This window comes from Miniopterus schreibersii, assembly GCF_964146895.1.
Source record: "Miniopterus schreibersii genome assembly, chromosome: 10".
Lineage (NCBI taxonomy): Eukaryota > Metazoa > Chordata > Mammalia > Chiroptera > Miniopteridae > Miniopterus > Miniopterus schreibersii.
The window spans coordinates 62,745,411-62,761,283 of NC_138110.1; the positions used below are offsets into that span (position 1 = coordinate 62,745,411).

Consider the following 15,873-nt stretch of genomic DNA (forward strand, 5'->3'; position numbering starts at 1 on the left):
GAAGATGTGCTTGTATCTACATAGTAGGTCTTAAAAATATTTCTGGAACAAATAAATGAATTGGGAGATACATTATCAAAAAAAGCTTTCCCTGTCACTCAATATTCTTCAAAACCATCATTTTTTATGGCTGTATGGTATTCCATTCCAGTCTCATTCACCATTCCCATTGCCCTGTAGCCAGGAAATTAAGTTGTGGGTTTTTTGTGTGTTTTGTTTTTTTTTTTAAATTAATAGCAATGCTGTAGTAAATATATATATATTTTAAATATGTCTTTGTTGATTTCAGAGAGAGGAAGGGAGAGAGAGAGATAGAAACATCAGTGATGAGAGAGTCATTGATCTGCTGCCCAGACCACAACCCGGGCATGTGCCCTGACCGGGAATCAAACCCCGACCTCCTGGATCCTAGGTCGATGCTCAACTGCTGAGCCATGCCCGGCTGGGCTGAGTTGTCTTTTAATTCACTGCCTTATTTTATTCTCTCATAGAGTATCCTTAATGGTGTTACTTATTTTTAAAAAAATAGATAATATAGTTCTGGCCAGTTTGGCTCAGTGGTTAGAGTGTCGGCCCATGGACTGAAGGGTTCCGGGTTCAATTCTGGCCAAGGGCACGGACCTCGGCTGCAGGCTTGGTCCCCGGCCCCAGGCCAGAAGCAGCCAATCACTGTGTCTCTCTCACACCGGAGTTTCTCTCTCTCCCCCACTCTCTCTGAAAAGCAATGGAAAAAAAATATCTTCCGGTGAGGATTAAAAAAAAGATAAGACATTTATAAGGTACAAAATTCAAAAAGTATAAAAATTATTTTCTAAAATGCTTTTCTTCTTTCTCTAGTCCCCAGTCAGCCCAGTAGCTGGTGGGTCCTTCCAGAAGAGTTCAGATGTAAGCAAATATGTAGAGAGAGAACTCCCTTTCAATGAAAGGAAACAAAACAAAGTACAGCTATGGGGTGCACAGAAGATAGGGAACTAACATCTGAGGCTGATTTCATCTCGGTTTCGAGTGGAGTGAAGAAAACACAGCCAAGGTCAGGGTGCTGGAGGAGGCATGGAAACAGCTTCAGGCCTGTGCACAGGGCACTGTGTTATTGCTGCTCACGTGCTGGGTCAGGATAAGGTCATAATGATCCTCCCGCTCCCTCTGATCTGGGCACACTAATGACAGCTTGTCCACCTTATTTTCACGGGCTCTCCCTCCCCACCCCTACATGGTTAGGGAGGGGTAGGACTGGGGTGCTTTCAGTCTCTCTGAATTGGCACAAGTACTTAAGGAACCCTTGGAGATAGGGGTATCACCAATACGCTGTTGGCAGGTGGAGATGCTCAGAGTTCTAAACTCTGAATGTGCCCAAATGATCTCTCTCTTTGTGAGGCCTAGTTTGGAGTCCAGGGGAGATTCTTTCTGCCCTCTTTTTGCCTCACTTTTTTACTCTGGGAATGAGACTCAGCATTCTTTTAAAAATTGGTTTTAGAGAGGAAGGGGGGGGGGAGAGAGAGAGAGAGAGAGAAAGAGAGAGAGAGAGAGAGAGAGAGAAATGTGCCCTGACTGGAAATTGAACCCACGACCTTCCGGTGCACTGGTTTATGCTCCAACCAATTGAGCCACACCAGCCAGGGCAGAGGCTCAGCATTTTTATGTTGTTTTATTTATTTTAAGCTCCAGGGCATGCAGGGCAGAGGCAAGCTTTGAAGATGCTAGGGCCAGCAGGCTCTTTATCAAGGCATCTCAAATATCTCCCAAGCCCTGATTACAGGTGTAGACCTTAGAGAAGAATCTGAACACCACACCATTGTCGTCATTCCTGACCCTAAAATGGGGAAGCTGAGGTCTAGCAATGTGTTCACATGGTTACATGCTTTAGTAAAATCTGCCAAATCAAGGCATTTTAACCTCACTCTGTTAAAACCACCTTCTCTTTTCACTCTCACTTCCCCTGTGTTAGATGATGTAGGAGTGAGTGCTAGCATTTTGGGGATCTGGCTGAGAGGACTGTGACATTTCATTTGGATTTAGTGGTTTTATTTATGTTGTTTCCAGTCACTTTTGTGAATAAATTATTACCAACTGACATTCCAGGAATGCCTCTTCCTAGCACACTGAGCTGACTCAAGAGGTACTGTGACATGAAAACACGAGCCAGAGGTTATATCTCAGTACATACGAAGGTCTTACATGTTTGTGGAAAGTATTATGGGGGTTATTCATAAAAGTAATATTATTTTTCTGGATTTTGTAATGTTTGTGGAATTTGTCATTTGTCCTGATTTCTTTTATCTTTCTAACCTAATAATCTTCATTACTTAATTTTATATTTGTAATTTTGTAGTTCTTTTCTTAAGTAAGATTCTCTAAATTGTATAAGCCTCAGGAAGTACAAAGTCTGGATCTCCCCCTTCTCAGTTTTCTCTGTATTTTAGGATCACAGGACCCTCATTGCCTTTCCTCACTGCTACTGCCAAACAGGCCTTGCACATTTACACAGGGAAATAACAAAATAGTTAAGAGGACTTCTGCTGGATCCAGACAAACCTTTGTTTTCTCATTTATAAAATAGGAATAATAGAATCTATCTTCTCAGATAGTAATAAAGTCAAGTGAGACAAGGTGTGTGGGGCCTCAAGCACAATCTAGCAGAGGGCACAGTTAGTGCCAGGTTTGATATTTAGCTGGTCCTCACAGATAGAGCCAGATGCCCTGTTTCTGACAGTAGCTGTTCTGATTTGGTAGGTGCCCAGGCCAGAACACCCAGCTGTGAGCTATTGGTATATTATTAGCCCCCTCCCCTATCTACCCAAGGCATTTACTCAGTAAGTGCTTAATCATTGGCAATCCAATCCAAGAATTTGAAAGACACTAGCTGGAATAGAAAACCGAGGTTGGTTCTAAATTGAGCAATGCCCTAGACTCAGTGACTCACAGCTATGAAATTTCCTCATCTCTAAGAGCCTTTTGAGTTAACTTAATATAATCCTGTTAAAAAATTTTTTTTGACATGTTTAAATGTTGGAAATTTGGAAAATCCACAAAAGCACAAAGAAAAAATTAATTGCAGTTATTATGAGTATACATCTATACATGTGATACAATTATGTATTTAATGCATACTTATGTTGTGCATAGTGCTTTGAAACATACTTTTAAAAAACCCAACACTTTCTTAGCCTGTTCTTCATACTTTAAATATCTTTTAACTACACCATTTTTAATGACCGCATAATAGTCCCCATCAGTAAGTGGGGATAATTAAAGGTACCCATCTCAAAGGGTCATGCCATGAGCACTGACAAGAGTTATGTCATGTAAAAAGCTCAATAAACTTAGCTCTTCCGCAGAATGGATTTATATAACCAATCCCCTTTCGCCGAGCATTAAGGTTGTTTCCATTATTTTGCTATGATACATAACGCTGGGCTTCATAAGTCTTTGCTCCTATCTTTGGTCATTTCGGTAGTAAATTTCGAGACGGCTGGGTTTGCACATTTTAAAATGAACCCACTCGTTGCGCTGTTAAGGGTACAGAAAGGGAAAGGCGCTTGCGCGGGCTCATACGGCGAGTTAGCTGCAAAGTCAGGACCAGGAACCAGCCCCGGGACCCTAACCGGTGCCTCATGCAGCTGGGAAGCAGGAGAGAGTCCGGGCTGAGCGTCGAGGCAGCCGGGCTACGGCGGCCGCGGGCAGAACCCGAGGCCGGAGCGAAGGGGCGGGGCGGGGCGGGGCTGCCGAGTCGCCGGCTCCCGGCGCAGCCGAAGTTAAACGGTCGCCTAGCAACCCGGGCGGCGCGGCGTTCGAACGGAAGCGAGGAACCAATCAGGATGTCCGGAGCAAACCATTTCCGTGGCGGGGGTGGAGGGAGGAGGCACGCTCACTTCCCCTTCCTCTGCGCCCGGGACCTTCGTTCCGGTGGGCTCCTCGGGACGGCCACGTCCCCCCGCTCAACTCGGGTGCGGAGGACGGCTCCGAAGAGGTCGCGGCGGGTCGTCCCGCGGGCCTGGCCCCCCGGAGCGGCGTTGGGCGTGGCCATTCCCGGCCGGGGTGCGAGCTGTCAGCCTCTCCGCGACGCGAACTGGAAGAGCCGGGAGTCACCTAGGGTGGGCTCCAGGTGAGGGCGCGGGTGGTCGGGGGCGCGAGCTTGGTCTGGGGGCTCCGTTCACCGGGAGCCTGCAGTGTGTGTCCTCCCCGGTCATACCTGCGGGGAGGCGGTGGAACCCATTTCACAGATGAGAACGCTGAGACTCAGAGAGGCGCGGTCCGGCGGAGAATCCAGGTCAGGACTTTCTGCTCCACCTCGCCGTCTCTAGCCTGGGTAGATCTAGATCTGCTGTGAGAGGGGCAACTGGTGGTCACTTTTTCAGCCTCCTAGCAGCAGGGACACGGCCCATGGAGCCCTGGGTGGATCACCTCCCTCTTGACCCCACACCATCTTTGGGTGCCTTCTCTGGGTATCTGCCTTCTCCAGCACGCTAGGGCTTGGACTTGGGCTGTTCCTCTCTCAGAGGGCCGCTCCGGGAGTTTAGGGCGGGACTGACATTTCTGGGCTAGATGCCTCGTAGGCAACAAGTGCTCTGATCCTGGAGTCACTGTTGGACTCTTGGGAATCTGGCCCAGATTGGGGAAAAGGATCGAGGCAGCCCCTCAGAGGAAGCCACTAGTCACCAGAGCCGCTAGAGACTTTGGAGTTGGGGGTGGGGCTAGGACTCTTCCAGGTGCCCTTCTGACCTAGACTATGTCCTGCCTCCTGGAGACCCCCCACCCTCACCTCCACCCCCAGGTTGCTATTGTTGGTTTCCTTTTGCAGGTGGGGAAACTGAGGTTCTAAGAAGATAAGACCCTTGCCCAAAGTCACACAGTCAGACTTGGCACTGCTGCAGTTGGCTCCCAGTCTGTCTGGCTTCAGTCTTAGAATCCTAGACACTCAGAATCATAGCATCTGAGAGTCTTGGATTTTTTCATGGGGAGTTATCTTCTCTCCTCCAAACTTTCCTGGCTCTGGGCATAAGAGCTCTGGGAACTCAGAAGAAAAAAAGTCTTTCATTCATTCTTTCAACAAATATTTATTGACTTCATATGCCATATGGCCTGCCCTCCCCTTGTCTGTTTTGTAGCAGTTGCTCCATTTGCTATCCTCTATGTATCACTTTTTAGTGAGTTTATCATCTTCCCCACCTGGAATTTGATGCTAGGAGGGGGTTTAGGATGAGTTAAGCGAGGTACTCGCCTCCAGTGCAGAACTTAGGGGTGCCAGCAACCTCTGTAATCAAAGTAACTAAAGCTGACATTATTGACCATTTGTGGTGTGTTCTGCTGGCTGAAGATAACTCATAAGGTCTCTATGCAGCACAGCCCCCCATCTCTGTCACAATTACAAGTGCATCCCTCAGTCCAGCTGTTCCACTTCTAGGCAAAGTGATGTAGGTGCAGTTATGCTGCAGCGTGGCGTGGAATAGGGAGAGACTGGACCCAGGCTAAGTGGCAGCAGTAGGGGCCGATGGGCTCTTTAGGTACTGAGGTGGCACAACACATATTAGTCAACATATTAAGCGTATTAATAACATTATAATGAATATATTAACATATATGAAGAACAACATATTATTGAGTAAAAGGAGCAAGGTGAAAACAGTACACACAGTGTGTTGCCATATGTGTGTAAAAAAAAAAAAAAGAAAGAATATATGTCCATTATTGCTTATATCTGCCTAAAATCTCCCTGGAAGGACACACTATCTGGTTACAGTGATGTCTGCAGGGAGGGGAATTGGGTAGCTGGGAACAGGAGTGGGAGGGAGTTTATTTTTACTTCATTCCCTTTATAGCTCTTGAATTGAGCCATGTGTATATATCACCTGGTAAAAATTGTATATCTATATATCTGTATCTATATATCTGTCTATTAGATTATATATTTAATCAAAAGACCACTGCCCTGTCTGTGATCTGTGACTGACTTGCTGTGTTACTTTGGGCAAGTTTCTTCACATCTCTGGTCCAAGATAAGAAGCTATAATGGTGAGCTCAGGCCTGGACAGAGGGCAGTTCAGGCCAGGAAGTGGCCTTGGCTATGGGTCTGTCCCAATCCACACTTTCCCCATCCTTGTGCCAGGTCCTTCCCTAAGGCTTTGCACATGGTATCTTTCACACTCTCTTCACTGCAAGCGCCTTTGTCCCCATTTTGCTACCTCAGGTGCAAATGGAGACCCAGAGAATTGAGTTGATGGAGGCGGGCCTTCAGTGGGCCAAATAGAAGATTGCTGCCTTAGGTGACTGCCTCCGCATCCTTCCCAGGGCCTGCTCACCTCTGCCTTCCTGAGGTTTGTGCAAGGCCGCCTTGGGCAAGGCTGACTCTGGGCAAGGCTGACGCCAGGCAGGTCAGGGCACGAGTGTCTAGGGAGACTCCAGAAATAGCCTGGAGCCTGGGGTGGCCCTGGGGGATACCCAGCTAGTCAGGTGTTTCTGACCCTGACAGCTGGACTGAAATTGAGCTGAGGCTACCCTACTGGCCAGCCCCCTCCCTGCTGCTTGGAGCCTTCCTGATCCTCCTCAGAGGCTGGTGAGGGCCTCCCTGTCTCCACCCAAATCTCGGCTGGGTTTCTGCTGAAGAGAAGGAGAGAAGCAGGTGGAAGAAAGGGGTGGGGGTGGGATACAGAATGTCATGGAAATTATAAACATCAGAAACTATACCTCCTGCCCCCTCAGCAAAGAATGAAAATCACTAACACCTCTTGAGCACTCATTGTGTGCTAAGTACTTTATAAGTATGAGCTAATTTAATTCCCTCAATGCTATGATGTAAGGTAGTTACCACTGTTATTATTTCCACCTTACAAAGTGAAACTGAGCACTAGAGAGGTTTATTAACTTGCACAAAGTCACCTAGAGCTGGAATTCAAATCCATGAAGTCCAGCTCCAGACTCTGTACTCTTTCTTTTTGTAAAATGTATTAAGGTAAAATTGACCATTTAAACCATTTTTAAGTGTACAGTTCAGTGTCATTAAGGACCTTCACATGTTGTGCAACCACCACCACCATCCATCCCCAGAGCTTTTCATCTTTCCAAATGGAAATTCTATATTTATTAAACACTATGCCCCATTCTCTTCCCTTCTAGCCCCTGGCGCTCACTGTTCTAGTGTCTGTCTCTATGAACTTGACTACTCTAGGTACTCATATCATTGGAATCATACAATACTTGTCTTTTGTGTCTGCTTATTTCACTTAGCATGTCTTCAAGGTTTACCTATGTTATAGAATGTGTCAGAATTTCCTTCCTTTTTAAGGCTAAATAATGTTCCATTGTATGTATATGTAACATTTTGTAATCCATTAATAGTGACTTGGGTTGCTTTCACCTTTTGGCTGTTGTGACTAATGCTACTATGAACATGGGTGTACAGATATTTGTTCAATTTCCTGATTTCTATTCTTTTAGGTATATACCAAGAAGTAGAATTGCTGGATCCTATAGTAATTCTATTTTAAAATTTTCACCTAACTGCCATACTCTTTCCACAGTGACTGCACCGTTTATATTCCCAACAGTGCACAAAGGTTCTAGTTTCTCCACATCCTCATCAGTGTTTGTTATTTTCTGTTTGCTTGTTTTTTGGATTTTTTTTTTAATGGCCATCTTAATGGATGTGACGTGTATCTCATTGTGGTTTTGACTTACATTTTCCTAATGATTAGTGATGCTGAGCATCTTTTCATGTGTTTATTGTCTGTTTGTTCACCTTCTTTGGAGACATGCCTATTTAAGTGATTCTGCAATCTTGGATTTATAACCTGACAGGGGTGGGTTAACATCCTGGGCTGACAAAGGCACAACCCAGGAGCTAGGCACTAGGGCATCTGGTTGGTTGAATAGTTATCACTGCTCACACTTTGGTGACATTTGTCATGCACAGGCCTCATGCTGGGAGGGAGGCACTGTTAGGAGTCCTGTTTTACAGTTGAGGAAACGGAGACGTGGAGAAGTTGAATAACTGATCACCAGTGGAGCTGGTTCCGGAGTCCATGCTACAGAGTTGGCCAGGGAGATGGAGTGGAAAAGGGCACTGCAGGCAGCAGACCCAGTGTGTGCAGGGGTTTGGACGTAGTGTCTTGAAGTTTGGAGACAGAACAGGGCTCAGTTAGAAGTGGCCAGAGCCCACCTTGAATGGGGGTGACTTGAGGCTGGAGGAGGGGTAGGGGAAGGCCTGGGGCAGGGTTGGGGGTTGGAAGGAAGTTTGGTGCTGAGGAGCCTTGGCCTTTGAGGTAGCCTGGTTCCAGCCCTTTGAGGTAGCTTGGTCAGTGGTGTCCCCTTTTGTGTTTGGTCCCTGGAGGAAGACAGTATGAAAGAGTGGGATGGAGTTCCCAGCCCAGTGGGGGAGACAGGAAACAGGTGACAAAAAAGTGAACATCTGAAATGACAGGGAGTAATAAATGCTTGGAAGGGAACAGACCAGGTGAGAGAGTGGGTGGGCGCCTCAGAGTGGTCAGGGAGTTTTCTCTGAGGAGGTGACATTTGAAGCGAGACCTGAAGGAGAAGAGGTTCCAGGTAGAGAAAAGATGGTACAAAGGCCCTGAGGCAGGAAAGAGCTTGGTGTGTTCAGGAGCAGCTGGGAGGGCTGTGTGGCTGGAGCAGAAAAGGTTGACTATGAGGTGGGAAGGGAGAGCAGGGATTGGATCTGGGAGGGCCTGAGGGCCAAGTGGAGAATTTGGATTTTATTCTAAGGTGATGGGGAGCCACAGTAGTTTTAAGTAGAGTAGTGATGAGATCTAATTTCTGTTGGGAAGACACTGCTATTATTGCCCCTATTTTATAGCTGAGGAAACTGACACCCAGAACCACAGCCAGGGAGTGTTTCCTAAGGCAGCTTCTCCCTCTGGGGTCCAGAGAGGGAGGCTGTAGATTCCTTAGGAGTCCCTAGATGAGTGGCCAAAGCCCAATACTGGAAAACTGTTCTCTGCCTCTCCCCAACACCCACACTTGAGTTCAAATCCTGGCTCTGCCATTTACCAGCTTCATGATTTCAGGCAAGTGTTCCCACTTCTCTGTGCCTCAGTTTTCTCAACTGTAAAACAGGCGTAATAGTAGTACCTATCCCACAGGGTTAGCATATATAAAGAGCTTAGAAGACTGCCAAGTACAAAGAAAGCACACAGAAAAATTCTTGCCTATTTTATTCTGAAAATTGTTACTGCTTTGCTTTCACTACTATTTGTGTCCAACTGAACCATCTCCCACCCCATTGTTGCCTCAGTGGAGGGCCAGGCAGGGACCCAGCAGGCCACTGTGGGGAATGATGGTCTTGTTGCCTCCCCTCAACCCTCTAAAATCAGGACCCAGGGCTTGGAGGGGGCCTCAGGGTTGACTCACTCCCAGGGTAGAGAGCTGTTCCCTGAGTCACTTCCTGTCCCCTCAGGCCCTGCACCCCAATTCTGTCTTACTTGTCTCCAGGCACAGACATGGAACTGGGCCCTCTTCAGCCTCCCTGGGGTCTGAGGCTGGGGGCACTTCCTTCTCTGGGCCTCAGGATCGCTGTGGAAACTGGCCTAATCAAATGTGCACCTGAAGTGGCATAACAGGGCTTAGGCTGGTACTACTGTCTCCTCTGAAAATGGGGATTAAATAGTTCCCCGGGTGTGTGTGTTGTCCAGAGATTTAAATAAGTACAAGTGCCTGGCACTCAAAAATAATAGTTATTATTACTATTATTGCTGTTGTTACTAATGTTTACAGCTTGCTCAAAGCCTCTATAGGCACTCTCAGGCCCTAAGAACTCACCCTGACCTGGCCTGGAAGGTGGGACCCTCCTCACTTGACAGAGAGGTTGAGGATCAGAGAGGCTGAGCAGTCTGCTCAGGGACACACAGCTAGAAAGGGGTGGCATTAAGGTAAGGCTTGGTCTGGAGGGAAAGTGCCCAGGTTGGACTCCTCGGGGTGCCTTTGGGCAACTGATTCAGCCTGTCCCATCCTCAGAACTCCATTAGTCAAGTGTGGGTGATAGTAGAGCTCACCTCATAGGAGTTGTTGGGAGGGTTAAGAGGGTTAATTGACACCAGGAAAAGCACTCTCACGCCCGGCACAGTGAACACGCCCTGGCGGTCACTGTGGCTGTGGGGAGCAGGACTCGGTTTTTCTGTCTCCACGGGGGGCACGCTTGCGGAGCGGGCCGCGGGGGCTGCAGCGGATGGGCCAGCGCAGCTGTGGAGCGAGAGCGCCCTGGCTCACGGAGGAGCTTCCTGGGGTGGGCCCGGGGCCGGGTCCTGGCGCGTCTGGGCTCGGGTCCTGGCGGCTGCAAGCTTTCTGCTCACTCCTTTTCGGGTTAATACCTGGTCGACGGGTTCACCTGCTCGCGGCCGGCCGCCGGAAGTTGCGCAAAGCCTGTTACCCGAGCCCCGGGTGGGCCGGGCGGGAGGAGCGCGGCGCGGCGGCGCGGGCGCAGCCGGTACGTGCGGGCCGGGCCGGGCCGGGGGCGCGGGGTCGGGGCAGGGGCGGCGGGGCGCCCGTTCCTCCTGGGGAACGCGCGCACGAGGCGGGGGCTCACCTTCGGCGTGGATGGAGCCGGCAGACAGCGTGTCGTCAGCGCCCTCACTTAAGAGCAGGCCAACCCGGGCTCAGAGAGGGGTGACCAGCGGCCAGAGCCACACAGCGCGCCGGCTCGCGGCCTCCTCCGCCCGGGGGGTGCCCAGGATTGCTCCGAAGCAGGGCAGGGCAGAAGCCGGGCCGGGACCCGAGCCGCCCCCCCCCCTTCTGAGGCTGCTTTCAGGGAAGCCGGTGGGGAGGGGCAGGGTGGGGGTTCATGCCCTGGAGATGCCGACCGGGAGGGCCCGGGGCCCGCGCTTCTGAAGCCATTTGTGGGTAGCGTTTGAAATCCGTGGGTGAGGCGCTGGGTGACGAGAGGAGGCTCGGAGGCTCAGGACGAGCCCCACCTGGGGACCGCGACCCTGGCTTCCACTCGCAGGAGCCCCCGCACTTCCGTTTGCCCGCCTGTGAAATGGGGCTTGTGCGGATCGGCTGAGGGGTTGGCCTCTATCCAGCGCCTCCCGTGCGCTCCCAGCCTGAACAGACCCTTCCCGAGCGGGCTTAGGGACCCCTGCGAGGCGGGGAGGGCGGTCTGCGGAGTTGGGTCTGTCCAAGAAAAACTAGGAGCCGGGTTCGTGGAGAGCCAGATGCTGAAGAATGTGCTCGACCTGTTTATCTCGCCATCCTCCCGGTGACCTGGAGGTCTATTTTTAACGGCGTTTCACAGATAAGCAAAGCGAGCCTGTAAGAGGCGCGGCTGCTGGCACTCGGCGCGCGGCCGGTGGGTGGCCAGGCCCGGGCAGGTGGGCCTGCGGCGCCTCGCACCTGCCCGGGGGTAGGCCCGGGGCGACAGGTCGGGCTAGAGAGGGTGGGGGCCGGAGCGGGGCGCGCGGGGCTTCTGCCCAGGCCCTGCCCATCTGACCTCCTTCGCCCGTGTTTCCCAGGTAGTGGGACAGTGCCCGGGAACCGCCGCCGCCGACAAGTTGGACTGGTTTGGGAGGCGGCTGGTCGGGGGTGGGGCAGTGTAGCTACTTGGACAGGGCTCAGCGAGGCTGCCTTTCCTATCAGACCCTTCCCTCCTGAGGTCCCCCGGGGGTCAGCCCTGAGTGGGGCAGCCTTCCTTTCCCAACTACTCCATCCCGTCTACCTGGGGAGCCCTGGCTCTGGGCCAGCAGCCCCCAAGGTTCTGTTCTCAACTTGCTATTGCAGCAAAGCTCCCAGACTGGGGTGGGGGGCCAGATGGGAGGGTGGAGGTGCTGGCAGGTAGCTTCCAAACGTGTTTTGTTTGCCCCGAGCATGCAATGCTTTAAAAATTATTTTTATTGAATATTGCTAACATTTAAGAATCTAGAATTTTCCTGCACGTCTGGATTTCCAGCTTCCTAGAATATTCTACACTTACCACCTTGGCCCCATTGCCCACAGCAGACTGGGTGTGCCCCTCTTTAGTTTATCCCTGGACCGGCCATTCACATTTGGCCCCCTTGGGCATTTTAAGTCAATAAAACTATATTGAATATCTATTATGTATTGAGAGCAATATCTTAAAACTTACGTACTCTGAACAAAACAGATACCCCCTGCCCTCATGGAGCTGGTATTTTAGAGGAATGGGAACAACCGTAAACATAATAGACAAGTAACTTCAGCTTCATATGACGTGGGTCTTATTTACCTGCTCTGGGACCTAGGTTGGCCACTTCTCTGAGTCTCAGTTTCTCCATCTGTACAATGAGGTGACAGTGACCCATCTCACTGATTACAGGAGAGGACAGTGTCAAACGTTAGCACACAGTAGAGATCCCTGCCTCCCCACCCCAATCTAGACTTTTCCCTCCTGGAATTCTGGATGCCTAGGTGGGTCTGTCCAATACCTTCTGCTAAGGATGGGCATGTTCCAGTCTGTGCTGTCTATTGTACTGTGCTGCCATCACATATGGCTCTTGAGCACTTGAAGTGTGACTAGTGTGATTCAGGAACTGACTTGTAAATTTTTATTTAATTTAAATTTAAAGCTAAGGTTGTAGCTATAGTGGCTATTGAATTAGACAGCACCACTCTAGATGGTCTGAACTATACGTCTTCTTGGTTATCACCTTGACAAAGTCCGCCTCCCCCAATGAACAGGTGAGAAAGTTCAGGACTTGGTCTACAGGTTTTCTTCTGGCCCATCTGCAGGGAGGCTGTGGGGGCACTTTGTGGCCCCAGCCCTTACCTGGAAAAAGGGACAGGGATGGCCTGGTGCCTGGGATACAGGGCTCTGATGCCTAAGTGTCATGTGGGTACTTGTGCACCCAGGCGTGGGCACTCCTGCCTATGGGTGCCCATGCTATGGCTGCTGACAGATCAAGAGTCTGCTGGGTGGCCCGGCTGGGCACAGCTCAGCGGTTGAGCGTCGACCTCAGATCCAGGAGATCACGGTTTGATTCCCAGTCAGGGCACATGCACCGGTTGAGGGCTCGATCCCCAGTAGGGGACGTGTAGGAGGCAGCAGATCAATGACTCTCTCATCATTGATGTTTCTATCTCTCTCTCTCCCTCTCCTTTCCTCTCTCTGAAATCAATAAAGTCATGGTATTTTTTTTTTTTTTTAAAGTCTGCTGGATGCCCCCCAAGCAGGGCTGTGTGATCTTAGGCATTCCCAGCCACTCTTGGAGCAGCATAGTTTGGGACTGACGTTTCCCTGTGAGAGGTGTTCATGGAGCCCCACAGTGGAAGCTGATGGTGCCTGTGCGCCACTGCGGCGGGGGCGGCGACTTTCTACCCCTCCCCCACAAGCTCTGCGCTGTGCCTGGGGCCTGGCATGTCTGGGCGGGTGCATGGCACGGAGCAGCTTCCTGTTTGGGTAGGTGAGGTGTGGAAGTGGCACCAGGCTCCCTGTGGGCAGTCCAGATTGGGTTGGAGCCCTTTCTCTTGTTTGCCTGTGGCAGCACCGCCTGGCTCGGAGGCAAGGAGTAGAGCCACCAACTTGCTGGATTAGCTTAATCAAGTTCGTTGCCTCCCTGAGCTTCAGTTTCTCCATCTGCAAAATGGAGCTGCTAAGGGCACCTGCTGCGGTTGAGCCGGCCGGTGCCCCGCACGCAGCTCGGAGCCCGCGTTGCCTCCTGTGAAGCGTGCCTTGCCCTCTCTGTTCCGCTCGGGCTGCGCGCGTCTTTCTCTCGGCCTCAGCTGGGCCTTCCTCGCGGGAGGGCAGGGGTGTGGGCGGAGCCTCAACCTCAGCGGGTGCTTCCTGCCTCCTGATTGGCTTTCTGTGAATCAGAGGCGTGGCCTCGGCGTTTAAAGGGGAAGGCGTCTGCAGCCCCTTCAGTCTTTGCTGAGCCTTTGTCTGAGGTGCTCAGCCTCTTTCTTTCCTCCCCTGCAGCCGTTGCCGGCATCCAGCTGCCAACTTTCTGCCTGGATCGCTGTCGCCTCATCTCTCCAGGCTCCTCACACAGAAGCCTTGGGGTATGTAACAGCCATGCCCGTGGACATGCTGCCTCCTGGAGCCCGGGACACCCCTGCCCTACCTTTCCGCCTGCGGACCAAGGTCCCGGGCTACCTGCTGCGGCGCCCGGCTGACGGCGGAGCGCGGAAACCCAGCGCGGTGGAGCGGCTGGAGGCCGACAAGGCCAAGTATGTCAAGAGCCTGCAGGTGGCCAGCACCCGCCAGGAGCCTGTGCAGCCCCTGCTGTCCAAGCAGCCGCTCTTCAGCCCCGGGACTCGCCGCACGGTGCTCACCTCCAGCCGCCGGGTCCTGCCTGGCCCCTGCCGCCGGCCCCAGCTGGACCTGGATATCCTTAGCAGCCTTATCGACTTGTGCGATAGCCCCGTGTCCCCTGCCGAGGCCGGCCGTGCCCCCGGACGGGCAGAGGTGGCCCCCCAGGACCCCCCCGGCGCCTCCCCACGCCCGCCTCCCAGCACGGCCGCGGTCCGCCGCGTGGACGTCCGCCCCCTGCCGGCCTCACCTGCGCAGCCCAGCCCGGCCCCGGACACTGCCGCCTCCAGCCCGGCCCGGCCCCCGGGTGTGCAGCGCTCCAAGTCGGACCTGAGTGAGCGCTTCTCCCGGGCGGCGGCCGACCTGGAGCGATTTTTTAACTTCTGCGGCCTGGACCCAGAGGAGGCACGGGGGCTGGGTGTGGCTCACCTGGCACGGGCCAGCTCAGACATAGTGTCCCTGGCCGGGCCCAGCGCCGGGCCGGGCAGCTCCGAGGGGGGCTGCTCGCGCCGCAGCTCCGCCACCGTGGAGGAGCGGGCGCGGGAGCGCGTGCCCTACGGCGTGTCGGTGATCGAGCGCAACGCCCGCGTCATCAAGTGGCTGTACGGGCTGCGGCAAGCGCGGGAGGCTCCGGCGGCCGAGGGGTAGGCCTCTGCCGGGCAGGCGCTCGGCACAGGACAGCGCTTGGAGGGGATTGTCTCCGTGACCTCTCCTGCGCCCTTTCCCTGGCTTGCGGCAGACCAGAGAGTGCCGCCTTTTGTGAACTTGGTATGGGGGCAAAGGCTCAGAGGCCGGCCAGCACGCATCTGGCAAGGACTGACCCCTGAGAGAGGGGCCTCTTGACCTCGGACCACTCCCTGTTCCTCACATGGAGGGGCTTTGACAGAGTGTACCTCTGCTCGGTTCCTCTCAGGGTTTGGGGCACTTAGCCCTCCGCCCCGAGAGTGAGGGACCAAGGATCTCTACCAGGCCTGCCTACCCAGTGGCTCTGTTCCTTCCTTCCTTGGCCTCTGTCCTTTGCTGACTTTCTCTTCCTTACTCAGTGGGCCCTGGTTCCCTGGGAACTCACCCTAGGGTGGGGCAGGGAAGAGTGGTCTAGCCACTGTTATTCCAGGCCTTGGCAGCCTGGCCTAGGTGGGTAGACTACAGGAGGGACTGGTAGGAGTCTACACTGCCCTGGCTTCCCTCCCTTTGGTTAATAAACACAAATGCTTGCTTTTCAAAGATTGGGTCATCAGACTCTTCTGTGTTCGCAAGGGGAAGGGGTGGGAGAAGTCTTGGGGTGGGGCCTTCTAAACCTAGTAATAGTTTACCCCAGGACCCAGTGGCGCATGAGGTCAGTGGTTGGCCTGGTGTGAGGGATCCTCAGGGAGGCTGTTGCATTTTCTTCATAAAAGAAGAAACTGGGTCTGGGCACTGAGTGAGTCGGGATAGAGCTGGGACTGGGACTGGGCCTTTCCCCCAGACCAGGAAGGGGAACTGCAGGGGGAAGGCTGACATGGTCATGGACCCTCCCGACCATGAGTGTTCTGACTTCCCCACCTCCTTCCCAGTCCCCAAGGGGGCAGGAAACTCAGAGAGGGCAAACTCTGAACTTGAAGTCCCATAGGCCATAGACTTGGGGGTTGGAAGTGGGAGTTCTTGGAGGAAGAGGGACTTGGCTGGACAGC

General features: G+C 52.5%; 1 protein-coding gene across 3 annotated transcripts; it reads left to right on the plus strand.

The window, feature by feature from the left end:
* The first annotated feature begins 3,842 nt into the window (after nucleotides 1–3,842).
* Nucleotides 3,843–15,424, plus strand: FAM110A (family with sequence similarity 110 member A). Of its 3 annotated transcripts, none has more exons than XM_081149445.1 (2): nucleotides 3,843–4,102; nucleotides 13,871–15,424. In XM_081149445.1, exon 2 carries the CDS (start codon nucleotides 13,967–13,969, stop codon nucleotides 14,849–14,851), a length of 885 nt encoding a protein of 294 aa, XP_081005571.1. In that variant the 5' UTR covers nucleotides 3,843–4,102; nucleotides 13,871–13,966; the 3' UTR covers nucleotides 14,852–15,424. The 3 variants fall into 3 exon arrangements, with proteins under 3 accessions (XP_081005571.1, XP_081005572.1, XP_081005573.1); XM_081149446.1 differs by having other exon boundaries at nucleotides 3,894–4,091; nucleotides 13,871–15,418; XM_081149447.1 differs by lacking the exon at nucleotides 3,843–4,102 and adding an exon at nucleotides 4,116–4,267 and having other exon boundaries at nucleotides 13,871–15,418.
* The last annotated feature ends 449 nt before the right edge of the window (nucleotides 15,425–15,873 follow it).